The sequence below is a fragment of the Myotis lucifugus genome, unplaced genomic scaffold (genome assembly GCF_000147115.1).
Source record: "Myotis lucifugus unplaced genomic scaffold, Myoluc2.0 scaffold_6, whole genome shotgun sequence".
NCBI lineage: Eukaryota > Metazoa > Chordata > Mammalia > Chiroptera > Vespertilionidae > Myotis > Myotis lucifugus.
In genome coordinates, this window is record NW_005871054.1 from 17,033,658 (window position 1) to 17,060,810 (window position 27,153).

General features: G+C 43.1%; 1 protein-coding gene across 1 annotated transcript in view; it reads left to right on the forward strand.

Moving 5' to 3' along the window:
* Positions 1 to 108: 108 nt before the first annotated feature.
* The window catches only part of SLC8A1 (solute carrier family 8 member A1), a 291,574-nt gene continuing 264,529 nt past the window's right edge, over positions 109 to 27,153 (forward strand). The window contains 2 exon segments of the mRNA XM_023747435.1: positions 109 to 220; positions 20,718 to 22,552. Of these exon segments, the coding sequence (XP_023603203.1) occupies positions 20,754 to 22,552 (1,799 nt within the window). The 5' untranslated portion in view covers positions 109 to 220; positions 20,718 to 20,753.

Genomic DNA, 27,153 nt, shown 5'->3' on the forward strand with positions numbered 1-27,153 from the left:
GGTTTCCGGGCCGCCGCGTTCTTTTTTGGCGCCGGGCCCTGGCACCGGAACCTTGCCCTTGCGCGGGAAGCGGCCCCGCCCCCCGCACTCCCTCCGCGCTTTCCCCCGAAGATGGGAGCCACCTCTTCCTGGGCGAGAGCGGTTTAAAAGGAGGGGTGCGCGGCATTGCCTGCTCGCGTGGAGGAACGGGGGGAGGTCCGTCCACGCGCCCCCAAACCAGGTAGGATCTGACGATGGGCAAGCCGGAGGGGTTTGGTCCGAGACCGCCAACTGTTTTCCATTTGTTGTTCTTGGGGCTACACTTCCCGCCGCCTTGACAAAGGACCGGCTCCTAAATGTGTGTGTGTGTGTGTGTGTGTGTGTGTGTGTGTGTGTGTGTGTTTGCGCGCGCACATTCTGGGTGTCTGGGTGTCTGTCTGGGTGTCCGGGTGTCCGGGGCTCTCGGGGAGGGAGATTGCTCGGGCGCTGTGTCTGGGTGTGAGGGTGCCTCCCCGCCAGTGCCGGCTGCGGGAGAAGAAAGGGCTGCCCGGAGAGATGCTGCACCCTGCGCCGCCCTGGGCTCTCAGGATCGAGGGCGCGAAGATCTAAATCCACCCGGATTGCGGCGCCGCCGGGTCCAGGCATCCCCGCTAACGGGGCTCCGAGGCCACCCCCCTCCTCGCACTCCCCGGGGGCTTCCCCAAGGCCACGCTTGCGAGCGCCCTTTTTTCAGGCGGCGCTGGGTGCCTCTTCGCCACGGACTGCGGAGCAGAGGGAGGTGTGGCCCGGGCCGGGGCTGACAGGGGGGAATGCAGCGGGGAGCGGGCTGAAGGGTCCCCCTTTCTGAGCGCAATGCTGGGTGTGCATTGTGGATTCTGCTCGCACAGGCACTTCCCCCCCCAAGGGATGGGAAGGGAACTTTGCAGCTCCATTATCTGCCTCTGGGGCTTTAGGGAAATGGTCTGTGTTCTGAAATGTGAGGATACCCTTCTTGGCTCCACCTTAAGGAGGAAGAGGGAGGTCTTGTGGGTGGACAGTGGGCTAAAGAACCCAAATCCGCCCAGGCGATGCGCGATGCGCTTTAAAAACACAGTATGTGTGCATCCTTGATTTTTAAATCCCCCCCTCCCACCCCCTTTGGATTCTGTTGACTGATGAATGGTTTGGGCTGGCAATTCATATTTCCCTCTCCAGCCAAGGTGGCAGTGGTTGGGTTAAGGGCAGAGTGATCCCATTTAACAAAGAATTGTTTTAAAGAGAGCGATGTGCATGGTGCCTGCAGTCCCTGGAAAGAAGTCATGCTCTGCACTAGGTATCTATTTTAACCCCCCTTAGCCCGGCTTCCTCGCTGGTGGCTCTCTCACTGCTGCTAGTCAGCCACTGGTGGTTGTGAATATAACAATACAAACTTTGTCCTGCTGGAGGTGTAAAGACTAAAAAGAGAAGAAAGGATATCAGTAGGAGGTGTAGTGGAAGAAGCTCTTTAAACAATGACAGCTGTGGCAAAGACAGTGCAGGCATCTCGATCATGGAGGAGCTGGCAGAGTAGGGAGAGATTCTGATATGATCTGGTTAAAGGCAGAGCTTGAGTCTCTCCAAATATGAGCAAGAGGACATCCACACTCCAGCTTCCGTGTGAAGATTTCCTCAGGGAAACCTTGGGAGCAACCAGGAGGGGATTACAAAGTGTAGGTCCCACCCATGTCCCCAACACACACACACACACACACACACACACACACACACACACACACACTCACTCCTCCCCCCTCACAAACTGCTTTCCAAAGGAGAGAAAGGAGAGAGGAAGATGTATCTAAGGGTTTCATTCATTTCAGATAAGAAAACAAAGCCAACATTGGAATGACTGTCTTTAGGTTCCTCTTTCAAATCCTGTGCTACTTGGATTTAGCCTTGTGGGTTTTGCCAAACTTGCTTAATTGGGAGGCGAGGCTGGTGTGAAAGAAGGAAGGGAGAACTGGCTTCATGGGGGGGGGGGTAGTGGGCTTCGTGAGTGAAAAGGTTGGGGGGGAGAGATTCATTTATTTTGTCAAGAAGCAAGATGTGTTTTCTCAAATGGTTTTCATTTGATAAATTCTGCCTGCTTGAAGGATTCCATTTGGATCTAAGGGCTCTTTAGCTAAGATTTCTCCCAGCCCCTCTAAGAAGATTCATGCTTTTCCCCCTAAAATGGCTGTTGTCATTTATTGAATATGGAATGCTTAATTCCTAAGGAAAAAAAAAACTAGACAAAGGTAAACTACTATTCACTGTTGAGCTGTGCAGACGCTGCAAAGGATGTACGTGTCCATGACAATCAGACTTCATTTACTCTGTCTTGCAAGCTTAGCCGAGTTGGAAGAGGAGAGCAAGGAATGAAGAGAATATGAAGGCAATACTTTATCATCTATTTATCTACCTACCTACCTATCACCTTTCTGTTTACTTTTCACTGTTACTATTTAATTGTTTCCACTGTATCTTTTTGGATTAAGATTGAGAACTAGATAACCCTTTTGCTGACTATGAAGGGGAATAAAATGCATAGCAGTGCAGTATTTTACCTCCAAATACAATCATAGAAGGAAAGTGAAATGTAGTCAGTAACACCTACAGGACTATTTGCAAGAATTATGCTAATTGCTCTTTTAAGCTTACTGTTTTGAGAAAAAAAAATATTCCAAGAAAGCTTCAGCATTTTGTTAGCAAGCTATATTTAACATGTTTTTTATCAGACAAAAATAGACTTTTATTTATCTTGCAAAGTAAACGCATGATTCCTTCCCTCTAAGTACTTAATGTGTTTCTTTGACAAAATAACTGATGAGGAGAGCTCTGCAGATCCAATGAAGTTGCATTCTTCCTTTACAGCCAGTTAAAGCATTTCTTTAACTCACGGACGCGCTTCTTCCAAAGAAAGTGAATTTTCGGACTTTACTATCTGATTTTCATGTTGCAGTTCAGTGAGAGAAGCCCTTTCCTCATGATGCCTTCAGATAGAGGGAGAATAGCGTGTAGGTAAAATGCAGGCAATCTGCCTCATCAGCATGGAACTAGATAAGATCAACACAAAATGGAATTAAATCAGGATGAAGAAATACACAATTAAAACAGGATGGTAGAGCACATATCTTTCATCGTTTGTATTTCTGCAGAGTGTGTGTATGTTGCTTTTAACTGAAAATTAAATTGTTGCTTTACATGTGCTAAAAACTTAGGAATCAACACACAGTAATCTCTCTTTTCTTCCTGATCCTTTCATCCTTTTTAAATGTTATTTTGTCTCCTAAGGGATAAATGTCTGTTGCCAAAACATCTTCCCAATTCATCCAGACCTCATAGTGAGACCCCTCACCAGAAGCTCTACCAAAGTGTCTCCCATCTGACCAAATTCTCCTGCTCCCCCTTGTGGCAAATATTCTCCCTGACTTTCCCTAGGTACCAGAATCCCATCCAAGCATCATTTAGAACTCCCGTAGCTGCCTATCTATCACTTGGATTCGAATTCTCAGTAGTAATTCTAGCTCACCAAGCCAAAGGGTTGCTGAGCAATCGGTTTCCAATTTTCTGTCTGAACAAAGGGGTGTCTAGGGCCTGGAGACACATTTTCGATTTAGACCCATTGGAAGGGAATGATTCTGGGAATGTGAGCTTTTGGAGTCTGCCTGAAATTTTGACTTGGGCTCAGGGCTACTCTGGTGGGACCTCATCAAGTTCAATGGGATTATTTCCAGTTTTCTTTCTCTTCTAAAAAATACCTCTGTATGTGTGTGTGCACGTGCACACACTTCTATCTCTCTTCCTGACTCCCTCTCTCCCTTCAGCCCCTCATTGGCGCACACACAATATATTTTACATAACACATATTTTGAAGACTCAAACTAATCAATGATGAGTGCTCACTAGGGTTTGTAAAGCAAACAGCCCATTTTCTGAACTGGGGACTCTTAGGGTAAGTTACTCTTCCCAGTATGTTTTTGTCAAGAGCAGTTCAGAATACAAATGAGGAGGCTAGTGTCTTTCCCAAGGTGTTGGGTTAACTTGGGAGGTAGATTCTCACAGCCCTCACTGCCTCACGTGTTTTTGGTAGGCTCTCTTTGCGGATAGTTCTGTATTGAACCCTAAGTGTGTTACTAGTATGTCTGTGTCTGTGGTTGTCCTTTGATCTACCCAGCCACGAGAGTGTAGTAAGTAAGTAACAAGATCGACAAAGGTTCATGAGAATCATATTTTCTCTTTGCCTGAAACTTCCTAGCTGGTTTCAGGAGAAGAAGAAGAAAAGTCCTGAGGTGAAGGAAACGTATTTGTGGTCAAGGACAAGTACATTACAGGTAGCAGTCTAAAGTGATATGAGGAGGGCAGAGCATCCCTACGTAGAAGGCATTTATCCATCCGCCAACATAGGATTTGAAATTCTCACTATCAGAGACATTTCTTTGAATAAGTATTTCTACCCAGCTGAGCTATAATAAAAGGCAATATGACTTAAGAAGGAGCACCATTCTCAGAAACCTTTAGAATCTTATTCATTTTTGTACAACTTCAACTGGTTAATAAGATCAGCTGGCAGATAGAAAGGTCCTGAGGGCCTGGAACACAGGAAGATGCAGAGGAAGTGAAAGAATTTTGAAACTAGGTTGCCATCTAGTTAGTGCCCTCAGAGGGCCCTTCTGGTGGGGAAGTGTGAGGGACTTAGGAGCAGGGCTGCTTAGAGTAGCCAGAGGCAAAGATAAACTCCAGCACTGGCGTTTGACATCTGGAGCAGCACCGGGAACAAAAATGTGATCCTTTCTTGCAATTTTAATCTTTTTAAAGTCTTCTGAGAAATGGGCAAAATAGTTTTCCCGAGTGCGGACGATATCCGTAAAATCTTGACTGCCTTCTACTGTTTCCTTTTGGAATATCCATACCAGTAACCTAGAAATCTAGTACCATACCAATGCAGACTAGTGATTTATTGCATAAGTAATAGACATAGAAAAATACATGTAAATAGTGGAATCCATCTTTATTTTTTTAAAAAACAGGAAAAGTAATCACTTTGTAGATGTCTTTGTATGTGAAGCCAGCCTAATTAATAATTGCCTGGTTGAATCCAATGTGAGATGAAGTCAAACAGACAAGAGGGTGAATCAGCAATTTATTTCAACCAACCATGGTATTATTTATTGAGCACTCAGCGTATGCCAGGCTTTTCAGAGAATACAGATGATGGGGAGGGGGCGTTATTTGGCATTTGTTGAGCACCCACTATGTTCCAGGGACCAATCTAAGCAATAGGTACACACTTTCTCATTTAATGCTTATAAGTGCCCTACAAGGGAAGCATGATTTTTCCAATTTAAAGGTGAAGACAATGACTCCACTAGATAACTTATCCAAGACTTAATAGGTGGTGGTACCAGTGTTCGAGGATGTTCAGAGCCACCTGCTTTGTGCCACATCCTCTGTTCTTAGGGATGTCATGGTCTAGATCAGTGGTCGGTAAACTCATTAGTCAACAGAGCCAAATATCAACAGTACAAAGATTGAAATTTCTTTTGAGAGCCAATTTTTTTAGACTTAAACTATATAGGTAGGTACATTGTTATTAACTTAATTAGGGTACTCCTAAGGCTTAGGAAGAGCCACACTCAAGGGGCCAAAGAGCCGAATGTGGCTCGCGAGCTGCAGTTTGCCGACCACAGGTCTAGAACAAGCATGTCAAACTCGAGGCCAACTGGCCACATGCCTCATTTATTTGGCCTGTGTTAGCCTTTGAGTTTGACATGCTTGGTCTAGAACAAGTAAATACCTAGCCGAGTGAGATAGATTGCTGCAACTAACGAGCAAAGTGCTGTAGAGTTGAAAGGAAGAAGGGAACATTGGGAAAGGCTTCATGGAGGAGGAGGCATTTTAGTTTGTGCTCAGAGAGTGAAAGGGACTTTAACACTCAATAAGGTCTAGCTATTTTTAAATAAACAGCCCCAGCTAATTTATGACAAGGACAACCCTGGGGCAACGTTAGGGCCATTTCCAGACTTTTCAAATTCGCTGTCTGTCACAGTCAGGACCGTGCCCTGGGAGCTGTGGATCTGGAACAAATGGTACCATAAGCCATCCCACAGATGTATTCTGCACGAGAACCCAAAAGGTATGATTAATTTCCAGCACAGCCTTGAAGGAGAGAAGCTGTAACAGACTGAGGTCAGGCAAGTGGCACCTGCCCGCCTGCTCCTCTCAGGTTTGATGGTTATGTTTTCTGTGCCATTACAGCCGTTTATTCTGTGTTTAGCACTGACTGGCTCTGGTGCTTTCTCCCTTGAGTGTCTTGAGCGTCTTCAGCTCTTCACTGCTGCTTCCCCTTACAGCACAGGACCTAGGACTCTCTTTGTCTGCTCTGCTCGATGGGTAGGATCCGATCCAGCAGCAGGTTTAGAGAATCAATCTGATTGCTCACTCTACATGCAAACCTAAACTTCCCCCGTGGACTGTGGTAGCGCCCCAGAGTCGCATCAGCTGGGGCAAAAGGGTAGCGTTTGGACAGGTGCTCAGTCATATAGCACGTGTCTTGCAAAACCTTTCAATTTACCTTTCAATTGTTGGGGGATGGAAGCCCCTTAGAGCTGAGCTTTGTGAGTTGGTGCTGGGCAAAGTTGAAGGCTCTTTGTTCCCCTGACTCCTCGCTGTCTTTCTTCTGCCCGATGTTCAGCTAGCTCTCGGTGGCCTGTTTTAAGAGCTCCTCCTTATCAGTCCTTTTCCTGCTTAGAACCACAGCTAGCTGCTCTGGAGAAGACAACCGATAGCATCTCTGTGTGTATTTTTTAAACAAATAAGCATATGAAGGGCATAGGAAATGAAATTACTTTATAAGAGTGAAGTTGGAGGTCGTTGAATTCAGATTGATGCCTCTGAAGTCATTTCACCAAAGTCACATCTCCCTTTCCCTCCACTCCTTCTAGATAATGTAGAAGGCTCCAGACATGTGCCTGTGTTTCTGGCCCTAGGACTCTCCGGATGAATAACAGTGATTTCCCAGAGTGCAAAGAGAACTATGACTTTGCTTCTAGATCGAGGATATTGATGAATAAAATGAAGGACCCTAGAGTACTCCGACTAACATTGTTTGAATTCAGCCAATGGTATATGTAACACCTGTGCCTCATTTTCTTCATCTATTAAGTGGAAATAATAATAATAGTAAAGAGCCTTATGGGTTTTTTGTAAGGAATAATACATTAATACTTGTAAAACTTGGAACAGTTTCTGGCACACGAGTGCTCAATAAGGATGGTTTCTTATTACATGATAGGTAGGCAGTGAGAGAGCCCCTGTTCCCACCTGTGTGCCTCTACATGCACATGCTAATGGTGGGGGTTGCCACCACAGGTTATGGAAGACAAGAACATACACAGTGACATGTACCATGTCTTTTAAAGGGCCACATAACACTTTTGGCTTTGTGGACTATGGGGTCTGTCACAATTACTCAACACTTTTGTAGTGAGAAAGCAACTATAAGCAAGACTTAAATGAATTGGCATGCTGTGTTCCAGAAAACATTATTGACCCTGAAATGTGAACATCCTAAAATTTCACATCATGAATTATTGTTTATTCATTTTTTTCAAGTATTTAAAATGTAAAAATTAATTCCATGGGCTTTATAGGAACAGGTAGCAGGCTAAATTTGACAAATTTGACCTGTTGGCCATAGTTTGCCAACTCCTGACACACAGGTAGATTGTGAGAGATACAGAGGCAACATTAGTGGGCGTGAGGAATCTTCCCAATTGGTTGGGTGTTGTATGAAGAGAGATGACCTAGAAACTCGGAGACCTTGTGTGAGAGCCTAGCTCTAGCTCTGTCATTTCAGAGATGTGTGTCTTTGGAAAAGTCTTTTAGGTTATCATGGCCTGAGTTTTCATGTCAGGAAAAGGGGGAGTGGACAAAGTTGGATGACTTTCAGGGAATGGACTTCCTAGCAATAAAATAAGTTTTATGAAGGGAAATTGGACCTTTGAGAGGGATCATGGGGGACAGGGAGAAAAGCACGAGGAAGGAAAATGTGGTACAGGTTTGGGTACTTTTCATTTGGTAGCTCACTTGACCTGGGAAGGTCAACAGGTGCTGTGGTATGGATGATGACCTCGGATGCCAAAGTGAGGGATTAGAGCAGGGGTGGGCAAACTTTTTGACTCGAGGGCCACAATGGGTTCTTAAACTGGACCGGAGGGCCGGAACAAAAGCATGGATGGAGTGTTTGTGTGAACTAATATAAATTCAAAGTAAACATCATTACATAAAAGGGTACGGTCTTTTTTTTTTTTTTTTTAGTTTTATTCATTTCAAACGGGCCGGATCCGGCCCGAGGGCCGTAGTTTGCCCATGGCTGGATTAGAATATCACAGCTTCCGGTTATTAGCAAAATTTCCCAATTTTACAAATCAGGCTGGAAAAGGGAACGTGACTTGTCCACACCACATGACCGGTCCGTGAGAGCCTGGTCCAGCACTCATTTCTTTTGGCCCCCAGGCCAGTGACCCTTCCAGCCACCACATTGCCCCCCAGCAGTGCGGTAGAATGCAATTAACTACAGCTGCATGGCGTGACCTCAGAGGGGAAAAGTCTCATGTCAGTGACAGAAGCTGCTTTCAATCGTTTCTAAAAACATGACCTCATACCCCAGTGTATCTAACAAGGTAGGTCTGTGAGGAATCCCATTCCAGAGAAGGGTCATTGCAGAACTACCAACCCAAGGCCTTGCACTCCAGCAACCTTTTGCCTGGCTTCCTGCTGCGAGTCTTAAATTTCAACTCACATGTTATTTCTTCAGCAAAGCCTTTCCTATTACCCTAGTAGGTCAGGTCTTCCGTTACTTACTCTGGTAGGATGGTGTTTTTCCTTCACAGCATTTATCAGAGTTAATAATTATGTTTCTGTTTGGTAACAATTAAATTAACATCTGTTACCTGTCCTCCCAGCTACATAATAAATTCCAAGAGGAGAGAGATTGGGTCTATGTAGTTCATGGGTCAGGTCCCAATGTTTTATACATTGCCAAGACACATAATATACATTTGTGGAATGATTGAATGTTCTCTTGTTAGTCATAGAAGTGGATGAAAACAGCCCTTACTTAAACTAATAGGCAGAAGTGACTGTCTTCACTTGTTGATTAAATGGTTAACATTTCTTTCTTCATTGACTTTTTTTCTCTACATTTTTTAATTTTTTTAATTGGTCATCTCTTATGGATATTCTGATCACAAAAAGACAATAACATCATAGTCTTGGCATCGTTATTAACATTGAAGTCATAACACTTAAGCCAATACTAAAACAATTCCTTAACTACAAGTGTATAGGGTTGGCTTAAAAGGCATACACACTAGATGCCTTATTTTCTAGAGAAACTTTATGTTTCATAAGCTATGCTCAGAGATTTATGTAAACATTTCATGGTTTCCCATAAGCCACTCAATTTATTCCTCTAAATAATAAAATGTGGCTAGCTCCTTTCTAAGCTGCTTCAATTTTAAAAATTAATTTGTTCTATGTGCATATACACTTGGCTTTAGAGCCATGTCTCTGAGTATGTTGTCAGGAACTTTAGAAAATTGTAACATAGAATATTGATGAAGGGTCACCATTACCTGAGCATCTATCAGCTTGAGGTTCTTCCTGAAATATTTATTTTTACTTCCTACTTTTGCTCTCCTCAAGAGCATCTTATTCTTTCAAGGACTGTGATTTGCAGGAAAATTGAAAAGACTCAGAAACCTCAAGTTTGATAGGATTCCATCTCCTGAAAAGCAATCTACTTGAAGATGAAGCTTAATGACTCAGGGAAAAAGCTGATGAAATTCACCAGCCTCTACTCACATAACCAGCATTTTCCTTGTTTAAAAAGATTTTTTTTGAAAAGGCATTCTAAAGGTTCCTATCACATGGCTTGAAATTGGATTTTGTATTAAAACTTCCCCAGTCCCAAGGGGCAGGCTAGAAAGCAAAATGAGTGACCGCAAAGATTTACTGTTGAATGGAACTGAATGGGGGAGTAGATGACAGCCCATAAGGAGCCTGTCATTTAAAGAGCACAGCTCTCCTCGGCGCCCAAGGCTTCTAGCTTGGGGCTCATGTTTCTGCATGTTTCCTACCTCTGCTCAGGACTTGTGTATGGAACCTAGGAAGCAGGTCTCTGAAACGCCATGCATGCTGGGTCTTTGTCACATGTCCAAGAATTGCCCTAGCAATCCTTACCTGTTTTTACTTAGAGAAGGCAGAACTAACTGTTGGCAAAATTATGAAGTAGGTGTAAGTTATTCCCTGTGCTTTATTCTGCTTTTTTTTTGGGGGGGGGGGGCTGTGATCTCCTGCATGGGTTCATTCTTCTCTGCCCTCCTCTCCCCCTCCCCCCAACACACCAAGGGCTTCATGTTTTGATGCTGCCTGGAGTCCCAATTTGTGAGAAGGAAACGTTATATGATACCTTATATCACATCAACATCTTCCTGATATAACAGCAACCACTATCCTCTATTGTTTAGGCCAGTGGTCGGCAAACTGCGGCTCGCGAGCCACATGCGGCTCTTTGGCCCCATGAGTGTGGCTCTTCCACAAAATACCACGTGCGCGCCCGCACGTACAGTGTGATTGAAACTTCGTGGCCCATGCGCAGAAGCAGAAGTCAGTATTTTGTGGAAGAGCCACACTCAAGAGGCCAAAGAGCTGCATGTTTGCCGACCACTGGTAGGCATTACCTTCTGTCAGGTACCTTATTTAAATTGTTTGCGGGTAGTTTTTATCGCACGCTAACAGGTAGCGTGTGGTGCGGGCCATTTTTGCTAATTTTTTTGCGCAAATGGCAACGTTCAGTAAAATTACAATAACTTTAGTTTACGTATTTATACGTTACCCGCATTCTACCGCTAGTCTATAAAAAACGTATTAATACGTGTCCCGCGCTCTACTTACTACCAGTCAACGTAAAACGTATAAATACGTTTCCCGCATACAATGTGTTTTTTAAGATCTTTTGCTCTCCAGTCTGTGCTTGCTAAACATGCCCCCTGCCCTTTGTGACATGTCTACCCAGTCCTGCCCTTTCAACCCTTTATGCCAGTTTCTCTCAGGGCAAGGTGCCAAGACTGCCTATATCAGAATCAACTGGGGAACTTGTTAAAATTCAAATGTTGGGGTTCTTCTTTATAGCTACTGGTATCTGAGGATCAGGCCCACTTATTTGGGTTTGATGAGCTTCCCAGGTGGTTCTTCCATGAACTGAAGTTGAAGGAAGCATTGCTTTCCATCATTTCTTCCTCCCCAAATGTCCTCTCACTCTCTCCAGCTTTTGTCACCCTTCCAGTCCCCCTTTTTATGGGATTTTCCATATTCTTCCTAGTATTCATGGTCACTGGAGGAGCTATCACTTGAGGATTGTAAATTCATGCAATGAAAACACCATGTGTTAATCATCTTTATAATCCCGTGTTTGGTCTGGTGCTTTGCACATAGAGGCCACTCATTAAATGCTTGATGAATACATGAATGGTTCGCTCTCTAGAACTAAACATATAGACAGGGCTATACTTCACTCAAAACAAGCAAATTTCTTAAGTGGAAATATCATCAAGTTAGTGTGGAAAATGTTTGTAGGTAGGACATCTTTTTTGGTGACTCAGATATAAATGCAGGTATGCGACCTCTTTTTTTTTCGGTGTATAAGGTAGACATCAAAGAAAGGCAGTTCTCTCTGTACAGAGTGGATGGTGAACAAATTATTATCTGAAATGATTATTATTGCCCACCATGAGGCCCTGAAAGATCCACAGAGTACATAAGAGATGCTCCGAGGCCCTGCCTCCGGCGCTCACTACGCTTGGAATCGCTCTGTTGCAGGACTATAGGCTGAGCGGTCTGATGTTTCTAGGACCCCGGTTGTACTAACCAAGACCCCAGGTGCATTAACCTGGGAACTATGTGGTCCACTTTGAGTGCATTGAGGTGCACCTATGGTCCCACTGTCTGAAGGCCTGGGAAGCCTCCCCTACGCTGTGATTCTCGAGGAACGGAAGAGTTCTGTCTTCCATAAAGGGGACCCACTCCTTGGCTCTTGTAACCCCCCACTAGAATGTGAGCCTCAATGGGGATATTGTCTTACCCATCTTTGCAACACAGTATCTGGCGCACACGCGTGTCTACGAAATGCTTGGCAGACCAGACCGTGAATGAATGTGTTGTTTTCCCATTTCTTTGGATAACTTACCAGTTAAAAAAAATGTTTAATGTCATAACCCTAAGACATCTGTGAGCTGCATTGAAATTTTTCAACAAATATTGATTTATTATTATTTGAGCAAAGTATTAATGTTTTATGCTAAAATTTGATACTCTCCCAGCTCTACTCATCGACCTCTTTTAGTTTAGTTTTGCTTGCTCGCTGCTAAGAGTTCCTTCTCTCTTTTTTTCTGACCAAGTGGAAAAACCTTGAGATTATTACATGATTTTGGAGTGATTTTAGACCTCACATTTTAGCTGGTGATCCTCTAAATCAGCGGTTCTCCACCTGTGGGTCGAGACCCCTTTAGGGGTCGAACGACCCTTTCACAGGGGTTGCCTAAGACCATCGGAAAACACATATATAATTACATATTGTTTTTGTGATTAATCACTATGCTTTAATTATGTTCAATTTGTAACAATGAAATTGGGGGTCACCACAACATGAGGAACTGTATTAAAGGGTCGCGGCATTAGGAAGGTTGAGAACCACTGCTCTAAATGGATCATCTTTTCCTTGCTATGGGGAGCATAGGAGTGCTTACAAAACCCTTCCTTGGGCCTGGGGAGGCAGGAGACCGGCAAGCGAACATGAAAGGCTCTGATGAGATAGTTCGAACTAGCACATGTCTTCAGGTGGGAGGAAGGCTATTCTGCACTAAGTACCTAAGGAGCTCTCTGTTACCACGGAGCAGTAGTTTAACCTACATAGTGAAAACAAACAAAGGAGCAAAGGAAAAGGTGCCGCCATCTGGGAAAAATCATCATGGTATAATCCAAAATGCCTGTCACGTATGTTTGCCTGACTTCAGCCAGTTTACTTTTATGAAAGGTTTATTTTTCTCACTTGTAAAATGGCAATGTAGTGCCTCCTTGCCGTGTTGTCAGAAAGGTCAGGGAGAGTGGGTGCAGAGCGGTCGGTATGACATCTGGGACAAAGCAAGGGCTCGGTCAATGGTTTTAGTCATTATTGTCACAAATGCTCCCACTCGGGCCCTTACAGGGCCCTTGGGACTGGCATAATGAATCAGGGGCCATCCCGGCTGGCTTCACATAGAGCTCTCTGAATTCCCTCTGAATTCCTTGTCATTTATTTATTATTGGAAGACGCTCTTCATTCTCCAGCTTTCTTCCTCCTGCCCATATTTCCATGTCAGTATGCAGGGTTAATATATTTAAAGTTAAATTCTGGACACCCTTTGCCTTTTATGGGCCCTTTGTAATAGAGGTGATTTTTGGTTGATGTTTAACTGGATGTCTTTTCATTGTCCTGAAAGGAAAAGAAGATATGCTTTGTTGAGAATAGCCAAAATATTAGGACCTTCTCAACAGAGCGGATGGTCTTGGCATTCCAGAAAAATTCAGCAAGTCAGGGAAGACCCACAGCCCGATGCTAGGAAATGTCCAGGCCCCAGCCCCTCTCTTTGTGCTGGAGACCAGTTCTCCCATCAGAGGTTCTCTACCCAGGAGCTCAATCACATTCCTCTTCTCCACCCACCACTGCATTGGCTTTTCAGTATGATACTCATTTTAGTAGTATGCTCATTGGCTCATTTTAGGGAACATTTTTAAATGCGGGTGCCGAGGTCCACCTCTCAGATCTGATTTGCTATCAGAGAGTCTGTGAATCAGCACACAACCCTATTTGATTGTATTCACTCAGGGCGCCGATCCTATGCATCTTCTGGCTACCAGCCTCTGCTCTAGGAACCAGAGCTCCATCAGTGAGCAAAAGAGACAGATCCCTGCCCTATTAGAGAGGGAGAGGCAATAAACAGAACCATTAAGTAAATTGTACAGCATATAAAAATAATGTTCTGTAGAGAAAAACAAAGTAGGGGAAAGGGCCCAGGGGTACATCTGACGACTTTCTAATAACCTCTTCATTATCCTAACTCCTAAGCCCATCTTTCCTTTTTGGGCCACGGTGTCTGACCATTACCCCAGTCGCTTCCTTTGATGGATGTGGTGGGTGTGTTCTGACAAGGGACAGGATCCTGACTCTAGCCTTGTCAGTTCAGGCCAAAGGACTTGAATCCCTTACATGACCTCTCACCGCCTGTCCCCTGAAAGTACCTGTTCCAGTTTATCAGGCAGCAAAGAGGAAACTCTCATTGGAAAAGAAAAGGTAATGGAGAGAGACTGTGGAAACCGAGCGCCTTCCTGAGTGTGGTCAAGCCTGAATGCCCGAGGCTGGGGGCCAGGAGAGTAATTTGCAGCCTCGATGAATAGTCAGATAAGGAAAGTCACGTTCTGGCATCATCTCGTGTAGAAGCGTTTGGAAGCTTTTCTCAGTAGTGCATAGAAATTGTGGTTGCTTCAATGCTGCCTGAGAACAGATTAATTACTTAGCGTTGAGGCTCTCCATCAGCAAGCATTACATAGAAGGGAGTTCCAGGCCCCGAGACAAGGAGTTCCTTGGAATGACCCCAGCTGCCAATCAACAGAATGAGATTAGGCCGCCTCACGCACTGGACTAGTGGGCGCGCCGAAGGTATCCTTGTCTCTGAGTCAGGTTCTCCTGGGTAAGCCAAAGGGGGACAGCTCTTCCCAGGGAACCCCCTGCGATGCTGCAGCACTAATCCTCGGGCCTGTGCTGTGGGTTCCCTTCCTCAGGCTTCGTTCACACAGGCAGTCTGATGCGGGCAGGTGCGTGCTTCCATTCCTGCGACCTCTCCCTTCAGCGGAGGTTAGTGAGTTTCCTTAGGTGCGGATCTCTTCACCGTCCTTTGCCAGTTTCATTTCTGGAATCTGTAGATGCCCAGGGTGTTTGATTTGCTTTAAAATAAATAGTGAGCAGAAGATAATTTGGGTATTCCTGATCCTGCACTGCAGACTCATGTGGATGATGTAATGGGTATTCCTAAGCGAGAACTGGCCATGAATGCAATAATTCATCTGAAACTACCCGTAAAACCAGCCAACCCTTGTTATAGGGTTCAGTGGATTAGATCAGGGCTAGAGAACTGACCAACTCATCCACCGCTTCTATTTCCTGCTTAATTTTCTTGTCAATGGAGATTTGAGGGGAAAGTCAGGAGGGTCAAGTAGAACTGCTTGAATTTGATGTCAGAGGAAAGACCCTGAAAGATGGGAGACGTAAGAAGAAAGAAGGAACAATCATTTAAATAACACCTATCCCACTTCCTGCAAGCATTTGGAGTTGGCATTAATTTAATAAAGAATAAAGCTCAAGTCCAGAAAGTCCATTGCCAATAAGTGATATCAGTGATTTGTGTGCACTGATTTCACAAATACTTAACAGTTTTCTAATATAATTGCAGTGTTTTTGAGTTAACCTTAGAAGCCCTCTTCCTTTTTCTCTGTTGGTGGTGATGGATTTTCACTGCTTCATCCACCCTTGCACATCTGGTACCCTTTTGGCTAAGAACATACTATGAGATGTGAGTTGGGGCAGGGCTTTTTCTTGGCTGACTTAAGAGGTTGCCCGAGAGTGCAAGCAGGAAGAGGTTGCCAGGTAATTGCTGAAAGGCCAGGGAGTGGAGAGTGAAGGGCAGCTGTCTCTAGGAACATGCCAGCCCACAGGTCACATCACAGCTCTTGATGCGTGCCTGTTTGAGTCTCTAATCCATGAGATAAAAGCCAGGCTGTTGGAAACCTTCCATGGGACTTTTGCCACCGAGGCCCTCCTACCCTGCAGGGAAACCAAGAGGTTTTTCCAATGGGCTCGTCCAAGCCCAGGTTTAATAGTTCTCCAAGATGACTTCACACACTATCAGGAATGATATAATGGAGCAGTTAGTTACATCATCTCAGAGACAGACCAGGGTTTGAATCTCAGTTCAAGAGTTTACTTTCTGCGTTGGAGGCCAGGATGGCAGCAAGTGTTAGACGCATGGGTTCAGACCAGACCTGGGTTCAGCAATCTCAGTACCTGAGTTCTGGCTAAGAAAGAATTCAGAGCCAAGACTCAAAATATAAGCAAAAACTTAATAAGAAAGTCACAAAGTTAGAAGAAGTGAGCTGTAGAGGAAATGGGCTCAGGAGACAAGTTACAGAGACAAAAGAAGGGCTCTTGAAGCTTGGGAAACAAAGAAAAAGGTAAAGCACCTGGAAAGGCTGGCTCCTCCAAGAGGAACAGCTCGCTGGGTCCTCTGTCCTAAGGGCTTTTAAGGGTGGAATTGTCAGGGGAGATCCCAGGGAAGGATCTCAATAGAATATTCATCATCTTTCCAGGTGGATCTTTTCAGAGTCCTGGTCTCCATGATTGGATGGCACCAGGCAGGGGGTAATTAGCCAATGCAGCTGGCCCTGTGGTCCGCCCTGGCATCACTTCCCTGGTTTTGCTACTTTTCTGGGCCTGGAGCTGAAACCCAACCAAGGCCTAGATGTATATGACGTTGGTCAGAACCTCATTGTCCTGGGGGCTTCATGCTTAAGGGCTATTCCCCACCCCCATCCTCTTTCCCCCTCTAGGGGTAGCTAACCCACATGACTAGCAACATGCCATGGGAGGAAAGGTCAGGGGAGGGCCCGAACCATCTGACCAGGGCTGTGAAAGGTCAAGGGGTCTAAACTGCCTGACCAGCTAGGGGAGGAAAAGTTACCCTGGGGGCAAGGTCCTTGTTTTCCCAGTTTTGCTTGATGCCAGGCACATAGGACTTTCCTTCTTGGTGACCTTCTGTTCCTGGCCTATCTTCCTTTCTTTGCTCATGTCTGTCTAACTGCCTACCACATCTGTATGACATTTAACAAGTACCTGTCTGAGCCTCAGTTCTCCCACCTCCAAAATGGGCCAATGGTATCTACTGCATAGGTGATTGTTTGGGAGCTGTGCACTGTGCAACCACAGGGGGCGCTATAACGGAAGTGGCATCAGTAGGAGTTGTGTAACACAGCAATGCTGGTTCTTGTGTTAGGCATAATGATGCATGTAAAGAATTCAGCGTGGTGTCTGGGATCATGTTTAAGAATGGGACCTAGTGTTATTCTTTCAGGCACTCAGCTATCATTTGCTGTTGTGCTATTTTGAAACTTGCTTCTAAGAAGGAAAATAGTATGGGGCACAGAAAACACAACATTCAAAGACCTGGCAGCAAGAAAGTGTTTTCATGTTCAGCAAATGAGACTTTCCATATTCTAGAACTCAGAGGCTATATCCTAAATGATCTGAACAGCCTATTGAGGGGCTTGGGTTTGTCTTCAGGGCAATAGGCAAGCAATGAAGAGCTTTAAGGGCAGCGAGAGAGTCAGACCTGCACGTTAGGAAGTTCATTTTGGCTGAAATGGGAAGAATGTGATGATGAGATTTGGCGGCAGTTTGAAGGCAGTGGTTAACCATGGTCTCAGAGGCAGGCCCAGGTGTGAATCTCTGTTCGGTGTTTATTCCCTCTCTTCTGTATCACTCTCTGAGCAGGCGCTCACCCTTCCTGATCCTTACAGGCTCCCAGTACACGTTGCTTGCAAATCTTCCAAAAGGGTCACTGCCAGACTGTCTTTCTCCTTTTTAAACTTGAGATCTCTACTGTATCATTTTTATACCTGCCAGGCATTGGGGTCATTTATGAAACAGATTTTTTTTATAATGGTCAAAAGCTGGTCTTTTTGTTTCCACCTTTGTCTCTATAGTCTTTCTCCATGAACAGCAGAGAGAGAACCTTTTTAAAAGGAAAGTCAGCTCATATTATACCTGTGGTCAGAACCTCCCTGCGATTCCCATCTTCCTCACAGTCAAAGTCAGCCCCTTACAGTGGCCTCAGTGCCCCTAATGGTCCATCCCCACTGAGCTCCCATCCCTGAGCACTGAGCCCTGAGCCCTGAGCCCTTGGCTCATCGCCCTCTCGTCACACTGGTTTCTCTGTGGTTCCTTACACTATGTGAAGCACAGTTCCATTCATCAGGGTCTTGGCACTTACCTGGAATTCTCTTCTTGCAGATATGCATCCACAAGGCTTGGTCCCTTGCTTCCTTCAGGAATTTGCTCAAATGCTCCCTTATCAGAAAGACTTTCTTCACCATCCAGTATAAGTCATTCATGCCATATGTGTGTACACACACACACACACTCCTCTCCCCTTATATTCTCCTCACTCCACTACAGCATTTTCCCCACCTGACATTTGCATTTATTTGTTTGTTTCCTTCCACTGGACTGTAAGGTCTGTGAAGACAGATACTTTTTTTTAAATTCATTGACCAATTCTTGGGACCTAGAAGAAAGTCTAGCAGGTCATTCTGAAGTACCTATTAGGTGGCACAGATAAATATTTGTGGAATAAAATGGCTGTGTAAGGGAGTTAGAACTAGACCTTCTACTACTGTTGGAGCTGGTTCAATGTCACCTTGTTTTAAGAGATCCTACAACCCACTCAAGCCCTATCATGTCTGAACAAGCAGTCACAGTGACCATGAACTTTTGCATATTCTGAACATATGCTTCTATTTTTCTGCCTTTTACTTAGAAGAATTCTACCACCACAACCCTCTGTTGTGTCTTCTTTAGTGTGGAAAGATGTCAGAGTTTCTCCCCCTACAGTGATGAGCTACGGGGGCTTTAAGTGATGGCAGGTGGGCTCTCTGAAGGTCTGCAAGGATGTGCTGGACCCTGGGGCAGTTTCAAGTGTAAGCCATCAGCAGCTAACTAGCATGGGCCAGAAAAGGCAGGTGAATGTGTGTGTGTGTGTGTGTGTGTGTGTGTGTGTGTGTGTTGGGGGGGGGGTTGGGGGGGTGGGCGGAACTCGGATAGCCTGAGGCCATGAAAGGCTCTAATCCGGCTCCACTTCGAACTTTTTATTAGGCCACAAGGCTGTGTTCTGACTCAGGCCCCCTTCCTGTCACCACTTTGCCTGCTGTTATAACTGACCTTCTAGACCAGGGGTCCTCAAACTACAGCCCGCGGGACACATTCAAATACAAATATTGTATTTGTTCCCATTTTGTTTTTCTACTTCAAAATAAGATATGTGCAGTGTGCATAGGAATTTGTTCATAGTTTTTTTTAAAACTATAGTCCGGCCCTCCAACAGTCTGAGGGACAGTGAACTGGCCCCCTGTTTAAAAAGTTTGAGGACCCCTGTTCTAGACCAAAGTTACCCTGACTTGGAGCAGACCCTCCTCTATCCCACTGAGCCCTGGAGGCAGAGGTGATGTAAGGTGCCTAAACTGCTGGGTGAATGTAGAGCCATGGTGGCTCAGTCCACCACTTTACTTTGCTTTCCAAGTTCTGTGCTGCTCAGTGACTCTGTTGCCATAACCCTAATTGCCTGCAGCCCTTCATCATATGTCACTTTGTGGTCACTGTCATCCTGCCACATGAGCTCATTTAGATGGAATTATCACTCCTGTACTTTTTGGTCACTTGAACCCTCTATAGAACTAAGATGTGTTTTAGAAGGATCGTGGAAAGTATGACATCAACACCGAGAAGGAACACTTTATGGCTGGTAATGCTGATTTCACAGCCTGCCAGGCTAGAGTCTTACACACACCACCAATCTTGGGCCTGCTTGTCTCCCTTTCCTGTTGCGGACAGCCTGCGGAGGAGCTAGCCAGATCCGTATGCAGATGTGAAGAGTTGTGCTTGTAGAACCCGCTGGCCAGCTGCTAATGCATCAGGAGACCTGGGCTTGCTGAAAATTAGGAGGAAATGTGCTCTCATCAAACATGCTTTTAAAAACTGTACTCAATGTGTGGAAATATTGCATTACAGCAGAATTTTCCCCCTCAAGTACGAATAACACAGAGCTTTGATTGCAGGCAAGCGTGAAGATGTCTCTGTGTTTCCAAGTGCGAGGTGTACTCCAGAGTTTAAGATGATCACCAGGCCCTGTTTGGTTGGATTTTTAAAGTCCGAACTTCAAACCATCATTTTTTTTTGGCTTTTTCTTAGAGTTATTTAGGTTTATAAAATTAGCAAAATCTTTTAAAGCAGTTTCTACCCCCACTTTACAAAGGATTGGAAAAACATCAAATAATATTAATGGAAGGAGAGATGACTTAAGAGGTAACATTCCTGACCCTAATCTCCTCATCCATGACACCTCAGGACCTCCACTAAAGCATCAATCTTAATAAGGTGATTTTGGCAATGAGACATTTTCTGGAAAGTGATTGTACTAACCAAAATTTAAAAGAACATGTGCTTTAGCAACAAGGAGAAAATTATTTAATGCTTAAAAAGTTTTTGGTGTTTTTCTAATTGGCTGTTATCATGCATAAATATGCATACAGCAATGCAAGGCTATAATCGAACTGTTCTTTTCCATTAAGACAATTGTGTACATTGTTCAGTGAATGAGGACTGCATGTAGAAAATCCACAAGCAGAGACAGTGAGTTGTAGACTTTACTTAATCCCCGATGGGTTCTTAGAATAATGATTCACCATAGATGGTGGGATGGTAAGGTATGAGCAAATCATTGGTAAGATTAATAAAAATAAGTAATTAGTCATGCTTTGGATCTGGCTCTAACGATGTGATTCGTTTTCCTACCCAACCCCCATCTTATTTCTACCAGTAGGTTGGGACAGCTGGAAGTCAGCCGTTGTACAACATGCTGCGAGTAAGTCTCTCACCCACCTTTTCACTGGGATTTCATCTGTTAGTCATCGTGGCTGTCTTATTTTCCCATGTGGACCATATAAGTGCCGAGACAGAAATGGAAGAAGAAGGCAATAAAACTAACCAGTGTACTGGCTCATATTACTGTAAGAAAGGGGTGATTTTACCCATTTGGGAGCCCCAAGACCCTTCCTTTGGGGACAAAATTGCTAGAGCGACTGTGTATTTTGTGGCCATGGTCTACATGTTTCTCGGAGTCTCTATCATTGCCGACCGGTTCATGTCCTCTATAGAAGTCATCACGTCTCAAGAAAAGGAAATAACCATCAAGAAGCCAAATGGAGAGACCACCAAGACAACGGTGAGGATCTGGAACGAGACGGTTTCCAACCTGACCTTGATGGCCCTGGGGTCTTCTGCCCCAGAGATTCTCCTTTCAGTCATTGAAGTGTGCGGCCATAACTTCACCGCGGGAGACCTGGGTCCCAGCACCATCGTGGGAAGTGCTGCATTCAACATGTTCATCATCATCGCTCTCTGTGTTTACGTGGTCCCAGATGGAGAGACGAGGAAGATTAAGCACCTGCGTGTGTTCTTCGTGACGGCAGCCTGGAGCATCTTTGCCTATACCTGGCTTTACATCATTCTGTCCGTCATCTCTCCCGGGGTGGTGGAGGTCTGGGAAGGTTTGCTTACTTTCTTCTTCTTCCCCATCTGCGTGGTGTTTGCTTGGGTGGCAGATAGGAGGCTTCTGTTCTACAAGTATGTCTACAAGCGGTATCGGGCCGGCAAGCAGAGGGGAATGATTATTGAACACGAAGGAGACAGGCCATCCTCCAAGACTGAAATCGAAATGGATGGGAAAGTGGTCAATTCCCATGTTGACAACTTCTTAGATGGGGCTCTGGTTCTGGAGGTTGATGAGAGGGACCAGGACGACGAAGAGGCTAGGCGAGAAATGGCGAGGATTCTGAAGGAGCTCAAGCAGAAGCATCCAGATAAAGAAATAGAGCAATTAATAGAATTAGCTAACTACCAGGTCCTAAGTCAGCAGCAAAAAAGCCGAGCCTTTTACCGTATTCAGGCTACTCGCCTGATGACTGGGGCGGGCAACATTTTGAAGAGGCACGCAGCGGACCAAGCAAGGAAGGCTGTCAGCATGCACGAGGTCAACACGGAAGTGGCTGAAACGGACCCTGTCAGTAAGATCTTCTTTGAGCAAGGGACATACCAGTGTCTGGAGAACTGCGGCACCGTGGCCCTGACCATTATCCGCAGAGGTGGCGATCTGACCAACACTGTGTTTGTTGACTTCCGAACCGAGGATGGCACAGCCAACGCGGGGTCTGATTATGAATTCACTGAAGGGACTGTGGTCTTTAAGCCGGGCGAGACCCAGAAGGAGATCAGAGTTGGCATCATCGATGACGACATCTTTGAGGAGGATGAGAATTTCCTCGTGCATCTCAGCAATGTCAAAGTGTCTTCGGAAGCTTCAGAAGATGGCATACTGGAAGCCAATCACGTTTCTACACTCGCGTGCCTTGGCTCTCCCTCTACGGCCACCGTGACTATCTTTGATGATGACCACGCGGGCATCTTTACTTTTGAGGAGCCCGTGACTCATGTGAGTGAGAGCGTTGGCATCATGGAGGTGAAAGTGTTGAGAACATCTGGAGCTCGAGGAAATGTCATCGTCCCCTATAAAACCATCGAAGGGACCGCCAGAGGTGGAGGAGAAGACTTTGAGGACACCTGTGGAGAGCTCGAATTCCAGAACGATGAAATTGTGTAAGTCCCTTTTTATATATGTACATGTGTGTTGAGTGTGTTTGTGGATGTGAGAATGCGTGCATGTCCTTTTAAATTAAATGGCATACAAGGAATGGAATGGTTACTATACCAGACCACTTTCAAATCTCAACCCTCCCTCGCATACCATCAATATACTCTGTACACAGAGATCTTAATTTGATTTGATTTTTACTTTTGCACTTTTAGATATTTTAAGTACAACATAGATCATGATAAAATAAGTCTTGTGACACAGTTTATCAAAGCACTTACGATATGTTGAAAATTTGTGTTCTGTTTTGAATCACATAATATACACACAGTAAGGGAATATTTAAATCATTACATCAGGTCCCTAACTTCACTGCTGAGTACTAATTGGGAAAATCCAAAGAACAGATACCTCTGAAAAGAATTTCCTGGCTACCAGGGCTGTCTGGAGCAATTTATGCTGCTTTTACCTGACACTGTGGTTTTGTGACAATGTAAGATGATGTTTTGCTTAAATGTTAAGACTTAATTATAACTTAATGACCAATCCTGCTTTTTCAGTTTTATGCCAACATGGAAAAAGTCATATAGCTCTTATTTCATTCCAGTCTCATTTTACTTTGCATGATGCAACAAACCCTTTACCCTACTGATGTAGTGATGGGGAAAGAAATCAGTTTCTATCCTAGCATCCTAATTGACAAGGCGCAGGTCAGAGAAGTGGACAACAATTTATTCTTCCTTTTGCCACGTTACAGTGACACTTGCCAACATTGTAACATGTCGTGCCTGGCTGTGTCCTGAATTTTCCATTGACAGTTGCTATTTAGAGAGCTATCCCTCCTTCCTTGCCTAGGAGGGGGCATCACACTCATCAAAAGCAAACCAGGAAGTCTGACTCAACGAGCAACGTCCAAACTGGAAAGAAGGAAGAAAGGAAACTGTGTAAAATAGATTTGATGCAACAAAGGACAATAATAGGAATTATTATGTTGGTTGAGTCATTGCCAACTTAGAAATTTCAGGAAAAAAATAGTTTGTTCTATAAATCAAGCATGTCAAACTCGTGGTCCACGGGCCACATGTGGCCCACAACGAATATTTTTGCGGCCCAGCCAATATAATAGTGTGAGCAGTTATTTACAAGTATGAAAGGAAATAAGTCTCCTGTCAGATCCAGAATTACTGACATTCACCTTGGGTCAGTTTTGAAAGTAATCACTGCGAATAAAATTTCCCCCGAAGTAGGAAAGATAGTAGCAGAGAAGAGATGCCAAGTGTCAGGAAGAAAACACTAATTTTATCATTGCTCTTGTACTTTTTTTAATACTATACTTTTCGAAATAAACCTACATTTCTATGAAAATTGGAGCTTTTGTTTTTTTGTGGCCCACATAAGCTTAAACCTTGTTTATTTGGCCCATGTTAGCCTTTGAGTTTGACATGCTTGCTCTAAATGGTTAACTCTTGTGTAAAGGGCATATATATGTCAAGTGGCAAGTACATTCTTTCCAAGTTGAAACTTCTCCTGCTGTAAGTGTAGAGAAAACAAACATAGAAGTGGGGGGCAGGGGGAGAGAGGTGGGCAGAAGGAGCAGATATTTTTGAGTCTTCCAATGGCTTTGACACTGTATTATAGACATGAACAATTACTGATATCTCAATGAAATCAAGCAAAACAGAGATTATAATATCTATCTTTGGATGTGTGTGAGGGGATAGCTTTTGATGACTATCTGTTTTATGTTGGTTCTTATAATGTTAATGTTTCACTTAGTAAGATGTATTTTGTTAGGACAGGTGTTTCATTAAAAGATAATAAGTAGTGTAGTACCAAATGAATAGCCTGCATACCCAGGACGGATTTTCCCAAAGGCCTCGTGTGGAATGTGATCCTGCCCAGGTTAGCATACAAGCTCTATTCCTTTGCTAGGAATTCTTTCTCATTATATTTTCTAATCATTTCAGTTATTGAATCCTCTTGTAATAGATAGCACTTGTAGGCCACGTAAAAGTGCATTGCTTATTATTAAAGGAGTATTGCATGTTACTAAATGAACTCACAAGGGTAGCCCTTAAATATGTCCAAATTGGTATTTTGTTTATTCATTTTACTTAGGATGTTTTCTCATGAAAAATTGGTCTTGCTTTCTCTTAATAATGGCTCTGTACTTGTTTATTTGAGAGGCTTTTCCTATCTACTCTGCTATCCAGGACTTTTACCAAACCATAAATAAATAACCTTCTTCTGTGCACAGTGTAGAATCAGAAGGGGCCGGGGGCGGGGAGAGACTGAGTGATTGATGGAATAATTTTCTATTCTGCCAGCTCCATGTAAAACACTCACCCTATGCCATTAGATTGATTGAATTCTTGCGAAGGAGGGAGTATTGCCAAACTCCAGCTTTAGAAATTTACATATCTTGTGAAAAGTAGTAAGAATTGGAATTATCAGTATGGCATCTCTGTATACATGTTCTTAGGACTATTCTAGACCACTCGCCAGTTCCTAGTTTTAAAATCTCTTGCTGAATTTTATTCGCTAAGTGGAAATATGAAGTTTTAGAAATGGCAAAACATTTTTATTTATAAGTGGAATAAAATTACATCCCTATATATTTTTCTTTTTCTAGAATTTTTATTTTTACCTTATAGAGTTTTATGACTGATGAATAACTTGGTAGATGCTTAATAGGTCTGTTGTTTAAATCAATTTGTTTGGATGACCAAGACTTAGCCTTAAAATAGGCACCAAGGGTTCAAACAGAATGTTTCTAGAAAAACGTAATATTATCAATGGTCCCTCATTGTATGCTTTTTATGGATCTTTTATTTCTGGTAGTTGCTTCCAATGTCAGGTCCACACAGTCAGATCCAAATGAGAGAGTTTTGTCCTCATACAGTGAAATTGAACTATAAAGAATCACAGTTTATCTTTAAGAATGAATTCTTATCTCCTCCAATTAATTACACAGTTAATCTCAAAAGATTACTTTCTTAAAAACCTACAATGCATAAATGGGACTGTTGACACCACTCAGTTTCATTAAATACTTCAAAAAAATTTTTGTTTGTTTGTTTAATGCTATGCACAAAGCCAGAACTTAAGATTCTTTCCAGAGTACCATAGCATGATTCCTGGAAATGCCTGGATTTAAAGTCTATCTAATTTTAAGAAGCCATTAACCAAGACAGAAATAGGATCCAGTCTAATCAGGGATGGAGATAAAGAGGCAGTCAGCTTTATTGAATCTTGAGTCTTGGGAACAAAATAGATTCCTAATCTTTGATCTTATTTTTAGTACAGAAATCATTTAAATTTATAAGTATGTCTATGCCTATTAATTTGTATTTTTATATAAATGAGTTGAATTATTTCAATCTGATCTTTTTAAGATCAAAGTCTATATTTGAGAAAAATACTGATAAGTGATAAGTGGTGCCTGTGGTCTCTAATAAAATGCATTCTTGGCAAAACATTTTAAAATTACAATGGAAAAACCCATTAAATAGATATAATTAGCAGCACATGCAGTTGTATAAACTCAAGCAATGACAAATACTAAACCCATGCCAGCTAATCTTGACTTTCAACAGGGAATTCTGTCTAATGTTAACAGCTAATAAAAAAATAAACGAAGAATATGCTAATTTGATTTGTGGTTTGGTAGGTGATATCCACAAAGTTGGCATGCTACTATGGTTGTTTTTTAATGATGCTATTTTAGTGGTAATGATAATTATAAAATGTTGCTTGGTCTTCCAATATCTAACTTAGCTTCACTATTGCAGAAAATGTTAAGGTTAATTAATTAATATAGAGACAAGTCAAATTTAATTACAGTACTTAGCTATAGCTCAGCATTAATATCATATTTGGAAGACAACTCAAAAAGATCATCAGCATTTAATATTATATATTTTAAATGTAGAGTTAAAAAACAAAGTATGTAGGTTGGAAAATTTATATAATATATTGTTTAGCAAATCAGTTTACTGGGCATTTCAGACACAGCATATTCATTATGCAATGGCTCTGTCCCAAATTAAGTTTGTTTTAACAGCTATTACATTTTCAAGTATGATTATAACTTCATTAATTAGGAAATACAATACACAGGACAACAAATATAGCTACTTGACACTAAACATTTACATGGGGGGGGGGGAGATAGAATGAAGTAAAATTTTATTATTATATAGATTTTATGAAATTATTATATTCCAGGGAAAATAAATATTTTGCTTTTGCTGTTTATATTACCAGTATCCTTTTGCTTTATAGAATTTGAAGGAATAAATGCCTCACTAGAGGAGAGAGTAATTCAATTCTGAGAGTAGCCAAATATGTAATACAAAAAGGCAGCCAGCTGTAAAAATAAATAAATAAATAAAAGAAATAAAAATATTAAGAAAATTTGAAGTGATCAGAAGAATAATTATGTGTGTTTGGGGAATCAGAGATGATGAAAATTACTAGAGAAAATAACATTAGACAAGAAAGGCTGTTAGCACATATTATCTTGAGTCTAACATAGTGAATATTTACTTTATGGAAGAAGAATTTAATCAACTACATTTAGCCTAGGAAAACTTAACCTACTTAA